Source organism: Pelophylax lessonae (assembly GCF_965119305.1).
Source record: "Pelophylax lessonae genome assembly, chromosome: 1".
Classification (NCBI taxonomy): Eukaryota; Metazoa; Chordata; class Amphibia; order Anura; family Ranidae; genus Pelophylax; species Pelophylax lessonae.
The window spans coordinates 218,525,745-218,535,972 of NC_138768.1; the positions used below are offsets into that span (position 1 = coordinate 218,525,745).

Sequence of the window (10,228 nt, forward strand, 5' to 3'; positions counted from 1 at the left end):
ATTTCAGCCGACAGACAGCAGATTAGCAAGACTGGGCATGCTCAGAAAAGAAAAAAAAGACAAGGAAAGTTAACCATCACATGACATCACTTCTGCAGTCGGCTGTTGTTGGCCGACAAAATTCGTGTGCAGTCTTTTTCAGTTTTCAACAGACAAGACAGCCCTGGACAAAAGACGGCCGATCGTTCGGCCGACGATCAGTACGTGTGTACGGGGCTTTACTCTTGTCACAGGTCTCTGTCAGATCCCAAAGACCTGCAACACAACTGAGCACACACAGGAAAATCCCACACATGTATACACCGCTGAATTATGGTATTGGGAACCTTGTAGATATCATCGGCACATGTGAGCATTGGCGGGAACCCTTAGCACATTTGCAAATGTGCCAGAAGGTCTCAGCCAGGTCCCAGGGGGCTGCAACACAACTGTGCATACATAGAATGAAGTGGTGCACATGTATCAGTAAATCTGCCTCCTGGCATGTGTAACATTGGCATCCTAGGAGGCAGTGGGGGGGACCCTACATCATTCTGACCTAGGCAAATAAAATCAGGAAGTTCCCAGCTGCAGCACAGAAAAAGTAAGACACCTTTCTAAAAAGGGGTAAATATTTTACAATTTTGGGAGAGGAAGGAGGAAGAGTCAAAGGCAAAATATTTATTTTATTGGGTGAAGATCTTATTTAGGCTGTGCATGTATAATGTTACTGTCACAGTGGTGCCAGTATGCACTGTATTTGGTGCCTGCTGTATTTCATTCATGTGGCACTGCAGGCCCAATACCAGAGTGCAGTCTTGCAAATCACATGTCCTTTTATAAGCATAAACCCAAGAATATACTGCACAATTAAAAAAGGCTATGACCCACTAACAGTCTGAATATAAATTACCAATGCCTGTACACAACGCAGAATGCCGCAGTATACAAACCAAGGCAGTGGTAGTACAGCATAGTGAAGAACAGAGAGTGCTAGAAGATAGAAAAGAAAAACAGACACCTTTTGTGGGACATTCTCAACCAGTATTGGCTGGAGGTAAATCATGCACAAGACAGGGACACCTAGAACAGTCCAAGAAGGTTTGTACCACACTTTAACCACTTGCCGAACGCCACCCAAAGCAGATTTACAGAATCACTTATACCTTAACAATCGATGACTGACAGCTGTCATACCTTAACAAATCGATGACTGACAGCTGTCACACCTTAACAAATCGATGACTGACAGCTGTCACACCTTAACAAATCGATGACAGCTGTCATACCTTAACCGATGACTGTCGGCTGTCATACCTTAATCGATGACTGACAGCTGTCACACCTTAATCGATGACTGACAGCTGAATGTAAATAAAAGAATGCAATACTGAAGATAAGATAGAATGCTAGACAATTTTATAACTAAACCTCAATAAAAGATACTGATTGCTAACCACTGAGGTATAAACAAACTTAGGCGATTTTTCAATACAGTCACACCATTTATTGAGAAGTTAATAAAAATAGCATTCTTTTGGAGGTACCCAAACAGAATTTCATGTTATAAAATCAATTGTCTTTTTTAATAACACATTAAAACACCTTAGGCTTCTATAACATCTAAGCAATCCTGTTAGCAGGCGGATTTGCTGCCATTCTGCCTGCAATCCTAAATCGGTACAAATCGCGGGACACTTGCGCAATGCCATTACTTCTAAATGGCACCCCAAAAGCACCGCGATAAATCGCGCTGCAATTGAAGAAAATCGCAACACAAGCAGGAGCTTTTTTTGAGGGACAGCGTCATGATTTGCGGCACGGTTGGGGTGCCATTAAGAAGTAATGGGATTGCACAAGTGGCCCGCGATTTGCGGCGATTGGGAATCACGGTCAGAATCAGGGAGATCCCGTCTGTGATCCGGATTGCTCAGGTGTGAATGGAGCCTTAAAGTGGAAGTAAAACCTCTTATCGTTTTCAGCCAAGGAAGCTGCCATCTTGGCCTCTGATCTTCAACTGCCATGATGCTGCACCTGTGAGCAGTTATGTCACAGGGATCTCTAAGACCCCGTTCACACTGGGGCGACGCTACTTGCCAGGGCGACCTCACAGGTCGCGGTGCGCTGCTCGCACCGCGACCTCGGAGCGGCCGGCACGGACTTCATATCATTGAAGTCAATGCAGGTCGCTCGGGGTCGCCCCAAAGAAGCTCCGGACCCTTTTTCTAAGTCGGAGCGACTTGTGTCGCTCCTATTAGAACGGGTCCACAGCTTCTCTATGGCAGGCGACCTATGGCGACCTGTCAGGCGACCAGGTCGCCTGACAGGTCGCCCCAGTGTGAACGGGGTCTTAACGTTATAAACAAAGGCCAGTTTATTGTCTTTTCGATTTTACGTTGGCCAGTCTATGGCCAGTGGCAGTAGTAAAAGTGGGAAGAATAGTGTCCCACCTTTGGTTTCAGGGGAAAGAACGGCGCCCCACTAGTGATTTCAGTGGGAGTAAAAGGCAAGCAAAGGGCTGCATACGGCCCACGGCCATATTTCGGAGATCAACGAGTTATGACACCAGCCATTTCATGGTTTGACAGTTTGGTAGAGAGAACAAATAATGTGACAGTTACAGAGAACAAATAATGTGACAGTTAGATGCCCGGCACGTGCCAGGAATGTAACCGTTTCCTGAAACTGTTACATCAGCGGTTGTTCCCCTTTAGAAAATTCAACAGTTCAGTTACATTCTCATATACTACCATGTCCCCCAATACTTATGGTTGTCCTCATTCAGCACCCATTAGCTGTCTATTGGCGCTTTTCCACTGCATGGAACCGTACCGGTTCGGCCCGCTTTTGTGCTTTTCCACTGCGGTACCGCATGGTATAGGGTCGGAACGGTTCAGTACGGTACGGTATAGGTTTGCTTTTCCACTGCATGGAACCGAACGGTACGGCTCTGAAAAAACAGTACCTACTCGATTGTGGTTCCAACAGGTACCAAACAGGTACCATATCCCACAATCCTTTGCATGCAGTCACTACTAGCCACTGATTGGTCAGAGAATCACACCCACCCCGTTGTTATCCCACCCACTTAACTTTAGTACTACTTTAGTGGAAAAGCAAACCTATACCGTACCGTACCGAACCGTTCCAACACTATACCATGCGGTACCGCAGTGGAAAAGCAAACCGGGCCAAGCAGGGCCGAGTAGAGCCGAGCCGGTACTTGCAGTGGAAAAGTGCCATATGTCGTTAGTCACAAGGCTCACTCAATATTACACTAGTAGGAGTTTCAATTGTGCTAATGCAGCAGTGGAGTGGAGATCTCCCTTAATGCGCTTCTTGGAAATAAATCCCGCTTTTTCAGGAGCATGATTGTGGCTATTTTTTATTGACTGTAATCTTAACTGGAGTACTGTCACTAAATAAATTCTGTACGGTGAGCGCAGGGGCACAGGAAGAATGAAACCTCAACACTCAAGGTCAGCCGCAGACTCCTTTGGGTTCTATGAACACCTGACCATATAGACATTAAATCTATTCCCCTAAAGCCTCGTGGTACCTCTAGATGAGCTTCAGTAGCTGCCCAGAGGCTGGATCACAAAACTTCAAACATGTAGATTGTGCTCAAGCTGCTCTCATCTCACATACCAGCCACTTTATTAGATACAAATCAAGAAAGTTTAAAACCTGGTAGAGAAAACAAATTCTCCTCCTTGCAAACTCTGCATTTGAGGAATTAATTAACAGTGCCTAACGCAGGGGTCTTCAAACTATGGCCCTCCAGTTGTTCAGGAACTACAATTCCCATCATGCCTAGTCATGTCTGTAAATATCAAGAGTTTTACAATGCCTCATGGGATGTGTAGTTCTGCAGCAGCTGGAGGGCCGTAGTTTGAGGATATTAAAAAAGAATAGCGCGCAAATGCAAAAGAAATAACTACCAAATCTGAAGACAATCCATAAATAAAAATGGGGGTTTGGTCCCACCATATGGCCATATCGTGCTCAAGCCCACTACTGCGTCAAAGTACCCCATTATCAGTGGGTCCTACACTATCCATGAAAAAGAGATGAATCCAGCCTAACCCTTGGAGATAAAACTCCTTGCTGGGAAGGATGTGCAAATGCACTACAGGGTTAGAAAGGCTGGATTCATCTCTTTTTCATGGATAGTGTAGGACCCACTGATAATGGGGTACTTTGACGCAGTAGTGGGCTTGAGCACGATATGGCCATATGGTGGGACCAAACCCCCATTTTTATTTATGGACTCTCTTCAGATTTGGTAGTAATTTCCTTTGCATTTGCGCGCTATTCTTTTTTAATATACATGTCTTTTGGTTCATAGCTGCAGCAGCTTTGGAAATACATGGGTGTGCTCCCCCAAATTTTTTGCGTAGTTTGAGGATCCCTGGCCTAACGGTCTGGTATGGACCAGGAACCCTGAGCAACCAAATGTAGTGAAATCCATTAGATAAAAATTGAGGTGGTGGAGGCCATCTCAGAAAGGTTGCAAAAAAACAGTCTCACAAGGGATTACTGTGCAGAACTCAAATTTTATTGGTGAGAGATTACTTTAAAAATGAATCATAAAAGTCACAAGAATACACACCAATGTGTGTTAATATCAGATATAACTTGATGACCCTGAAGACCCTGGTGGGTGTCAGGATGGTTGAAGACGGCACTACACACGCCCCTGCTCCACCCTCTCCAAACGTCCCTTAGGGCCCAGTTTCCAGATGTGGGGAGTGATCAGTCACCGGAGAGACTTGGTGTCACTCCTGCCTACTCTGAAAAATAGGTACCTGGCATGCCAAAAAATGTTGAAATTAGGATATCGTGAACAATCAAAACTACACTCCCTAGTTCAAAAGCTGTAAGCTTGATGGCATGTATGCTGTGTGGCCACAATCCAAAAGACGCCTTGAACGGTGCTAAGCTGAAAGTCCAGTGTCAAAAACCATAGGAATATTTCATATAACATGAAAGTAGCTGTATGATTTTAATAGCATATACAGAGAACATGAAGTTCACTCTAAATTGGTGGAAATACACGGTTCACTTCACCATTAGTTAGTATCACACAAAGTTCAAAGTGTGAGATGTGATATACTTGGACAACTGGGTATTGATGTCACTTGCCCTGGAGGATATCTTAATCTCGGGTATTCACAGCAGGTGCAGACTGTAGAAGAGATGGTGGGGTACAATAGGGCACATATATCCGGGCTATCGGGATGGACCGTGACTAGAGGCTTTCCATATCAAGGATATTTGGACAACTGGAGAGTTCATCACTCTATGATGGTAGCCAGGAAATGTCCTACTGAGAAGTAAAGCGTCTTACCAGTTTTCCTCCTCGGTGCCTCTACGAGTCCAAACCTACCAGTGGGCTGTAGTCCATGTACAGCTCTGATAGCCAAACACGGATGTAGGAAGTGTGCTCACCGCAGTACCACTGGACGTTTGGAGAGGGTGGAGCAGGGGCGTGTGTAGTGCCGTCTTCAACCATCCTGACACCCACCAGGGTATTCAGGGTCATCAAGTTATATCTGATATTAACACACATTGGTGTGTATTCTTGTGACTTTCGTGGTTCATTTTTAAAGTGGAGTTCCACCCTATTTTTATACTTACCTCCATCTTCTCGCTCCGGGTCACCTGAAAAAGAAATGGATAATCGCATATTTTTTTTTTTTTTTTTTACTTACCTCGTAGCGAAGAAAAAATACTTACCTTACTTCCTTCTTCCTCCTTCCTCGGCCGCGGCCCGTCGTCACTTCCTGGCTCTGCAATGATTCCTGGGAGCTGAACGTCATAGCTCCCAGGAATCATTGCGCCTGCACCGGCCCCGACGTCAGTTCCGGGTCGCGCGCGTCATCCCCTTCTAAACAGCTTCTGGGCATGCCCAGAAGCTGCGGAGGGATGACGCGCGCGACCCGGAAGTGACGTCGGGGCCGGCGCAGAGCATCGTGGGACCAAAGAAGGCGGAAGAAGACGCCGAAGGGGATCTCGCTGGCTTCAAGCTGCCCACATCTGAGATGGCAGCGCTGGACAAGACGTTTGCAAGGTAAGTATTTGTCCTAACAGATAAGTGCAACCCGGGACAGATCAGAGGCTAGCCATTGTGGAATGTACTAGCCCTGACTGTCCCGGGGGGATTAAAAAAAAAAAAAATATCCAGGGTGGAACTCCGCTTTAAAGTTATCACCACCAATAAAATTGAGTTCTGCACAGTAATCCCTTGTGAGCCCGTTTTTTTTGCAACCTTTCTGAGATGGCCTCCACCACCTCATTTTTTATATGATGGATTTCACTTTATTAGATACACCTGTTCAGCTGCTTGGTAACACAAACTGCTAATCAGCCAATCACATGGCAGCAACTCAATGCATTTAGGCACCTAGACGTGGTGAAGAGGACTTGCTGAAGTTCAAACTGTGCAGAATGGGGAAGAAAGGGGATTTAGGTGACTTTGAACGTGGCATGGTTGTTGGTGCCAGTCCAGAAAGGCTGGTGTGAGTATTTAAAAAAACTGCTGATCTACTGGGATTTTCACACAAAACCATCTCCAGGGTTTACAGAGAATGGTCCGAAAGAGAGAAAATATCCAGTGAGCGGCAGTTGTGTGAAGGAAAATGCATTGTTGATGTCAGAGGAGAATAGGCAGACTGGTTCCAGATAATAGAAAGGCAACAGTAACTCAAATAACCACTTGTTACAACCAAGATATGCAGAATATCATCTGTGAACACAAAACACATTGAACCTTGAAACAGATGGGCTACAGCAGCAGAAGACCACACCAGGTGAAACTCCTGTCAGCCAAGAACAGGAAACTGAGGCTACAATTCACACAGGATCACCAAAATTGGACAATAGAAGATTGGAAAAAACGCTGCCTGGTCTGATGAGTCCAGATTTTAGCTGCAACATTCAGATGGTAGGGTCAGAATTTGGCATAAACAACATGAAAGCATGGATTCATCCCGCCTTGTATAAACGGTTCAGGCTGGAAGAATAGATAGTGGCACAAGCAGGGGACACGTTTCAAATGGATGATGTCCATAAAGCAGTATTGAAGACTGCCCCTGTAATAAATGGGGCGCAGTCTCTGGACTCTGGGCCAGCCTGGAGGGGAGCGGAAGTGATCTCCAAACATGCAATAAAACAGAGAAAACAGGCGCCTCTGAGTATAAACAGAATTATTTAATGGTGAGGGACACAATAAAAACTCACATAAAAGAATGTAGAATCGGGCACATGGGATGTCCAGTGTACAGGGTCTGCATGAGGCCGCCTTCTGGGTCTTTGAATTGCCACTCGTGTTGTAGTCCTGACCAGCAGGATGTGAGGATGGTGTGAAGAGACATTGAATCCGAGGGCTGGACCGCAGTGTGAGCCACAGTGTCTTTCGTGTATGCGTCACTGGCGTGCTCGTGACGCGTTTCGAAGCACTGGAGTAGGCTGCCAACATGCGCTCATTATTCAAGCTGGTATAATTGAAGTAAAAAGTACCTTTTCTATGCTTGAAATACAGTGCCACCTGGTGGAGGAAATGTGCATACCACTGTACAGAAGAGCCTGGAAACAACTGCCATCTAGTGGGAAAAACTGCACATTAACCCATCGGGAGGCACGACCACCGGAAAAGATGTAAACACATTAAAAAATAAATGTAAGTAATACAGCTGCTGTATAAACGGAACAATACATACAAATTAAAACAATGGGAACTGGAGAAGGTGTGTAATAATGATGAAAGGAATTAAAAATAAATAAACTATAAAATGGAAAAATAATAATAGATAAAGTAAAAAATAAAAAAAGTAAAATATGATAAAAAAAGTGGAAATGCGAAGATGATAAAAATGAGCATAACAAAAGGTGCACCCTTGTTGGGTTATTTTGGTTATGGAGTAAGAAAAATATTTTTCTGAAGACACAAGCGCGCGAGAAGCACAGTCGCACGCGGGGAAACAAGCGCGCGAGAAGCACAGTCGCACGCAGGACACAAGCGCGCGAGAAGCACAGTCGCACGCGGGACACAAGCGCGCGAGAAGCACAGTCGCACGCGGGACACAAGCGCGCGAGAAGCACAGTCGCACGCGGGACACAAGCGCGCGAGAAGCACAGTCGCACGCGGGACACAAGCGCGCGAGAAGCACAGTCGCACGCGGGACACAAGCGCGCGAGAAGCACAGTCGTACGCGGGACACAAGCGCGCGAGAAGCACAGTCGTACGCGGGACACAAGCGCGCGAGAAGCACAGTCGTACGCGGGACACAAGCGCGCGAGAAGCACAGTCGTACGCGGGACACAAGCGCGCGAGAAGCACAGTCGTACGCGGGACACAAGCGCGCGAGAAGCACAGTCGTACGCGGGACACAAGCGCGCGAGAAGCACAGTCGTACGCGGGACACAAGCGCGCGAGAAGCACAGTCGTACGCGGGACACAAGCGCGCGAGAAGCACAGTCGTACGCGGGACACAAGCGCGCGAGAAGCACAGTCGTACGCGGGACACAAGCACGCGAGAAGCACAGTCGTACGCGGGACACAAGCACACGAGAAGCACAGTCGCACTGGGGGTGCAGCAGCACAGTCGCACTGGAGGGGTGCAGCAGCACAGTCGCACTGGAGGGGTGCAGCAGCACAGTCGCACTGGAGGGGTGCAGCAGCACAGTCGCACTGGAGGGGTGCAGCAGCACACGAGGACAGTCGCACTGGCGGGGTGCAGCACAGTCGCACGGGGGGGTGCAGCACACGAGAAGCACAGTCGCACTGGGTGGGGGGGGGGGGGGAGAGCCTGGTTGAGGGGAGTTGTTAATGTAGCACATGATATATACAGTATGTATTGTACATTACCAGGTCACTGATGAGTTGCTCCAGCAGGCTCCTGCTTGTTTCCTGTGCTCCCGGCTTCCTCTCCTCAGGTGTACATTCCGGCCTGTCATCCAGCAGACTCTCCGCCAGTTTCAGGTACCGGCTTCCAGCTATTCCTCTGTCCCGGGAGGGAGATCCGGGGAGACATTTGCAGGGCACACCGTCCTCCTGGCTCTGGTGCTCGGGCTCTGGGCTGCCTCCTGACCGCCTGCGCTTTGGTGAAGTCGGAGCTGTGGGCTCTCCTCTTATCTCTGCCCTCCAGCGCCTGCGGAACTCTACCAGGGAGGCCTCCAGGGCCATTGCACGCCCACCCGGTCACCACATAGTGGGCTCCCAATACAGGGGAAGTTTAGTTACTAAGGAAACGTACTGTTGCTTCCCCCTGAGAAATGGTGTAAGCCTGAAAGTCCTCCGACTAGGAAATTCAGCCTGAGATTTTAGTTCCTATGCCTTTTTTGTTGCCTTCTATTAGAGGTTCCGACATGTCTGGATTGTCAGGACCGGCCATTTCCGGCTTCCCATCCCTCTGACTTCTAGTCAGGTCTCTAGCTGACTCTGGTGAATCTGAAGATCTCCATTCCTCCCCATAGAGAGACTTATATTCTGAATCCCAGCAGTGTACAGCCTCCCCATAGGAATGGATCGAGATTTAGCAGATTTAAAACACTAACAAATTGAAGCCAAACTCCACATAACACTTTATAAATAATTACAGCATTTTGTTTTCCTTTTAGGATAAAGATTTTACATACATAAATAAAAGCTGATCACTGTAAGCACCTTGGTCAGTGGTACTTGGTTTGTCTGATCCTTGTAACTGGATACATCCGCAAGAGAGCTTCCCATCCGGGCCAATTCTGACATTTCTCTCCTACATGTAAAAATACGTATTTGTTTTTTTCTAGAAAATTACTTAGAACCTCCAAACATTATATATGTTGTTTTAGCAGAGGCCCTAGAGCAGAGGTGGTGAACCTACGTCCCGGGGGCCGTATGCGGCCCTCGAAGTCATTTGGTTCGGCCCCCCGTGCAGCTGAGTCTGTGTCTCTCAGCTGATCTGTCAGAACAGAGCCAATGCTTCCTGTATAGTTCCGGCTCCGTTCTGACAGTCTGAGTGAATCACAGGCGGAGTGATATCAAATGCACTCCGCCTGTGACCAATACAGGAAACATCGCCTCTTCCTCCAGCGCGGTGCCGCTGCTAGCCAGTATTTCCCGCCAGCAGCACTCACAGCAGTACCAGCCAGAGCCAGCAGTACTCACAGCAGTACCAGCCAGAACCAGCAGTACCCACAGCAGTATAAGCCAGAGCCGGCAGTACCCACAGCAGTACCAGCCAGAGCCAGTAGTACCCACAACAGT

At 47.5% G+C, this 10,228-nt stretch overlaps 1 protein-coding gene across 2 annotated transcripts in view; it reads right to left on the minus strand.

Moving 5' to 3' along the window:
- The window catches only part of FBXW8 (F-box and WD repeat domain containing 8), a 315,006-nt gene extending 305,779 nt beyond the window's left edge, over window positions 1-9,227 (minus strand). For both annotated transcript variants that reach the window (XM_082252220.1, XM_082252219.1), the window contains exon 1: window positions 8,849-9,227. In XM_082252220.1, coding sequence (XP_082108346.1) covers window positions 8,849-9,166 — 318 coding nt within the window. In that variant the 5' untranslated portion in view covers window positions 9,167-9,227. The remainder of the gene's footprint in view (window positions 1-8,848) is intronic.
- Between the last annotated feature and the right edge of the window lie 1,001 nt (window positions 9,228-10,228).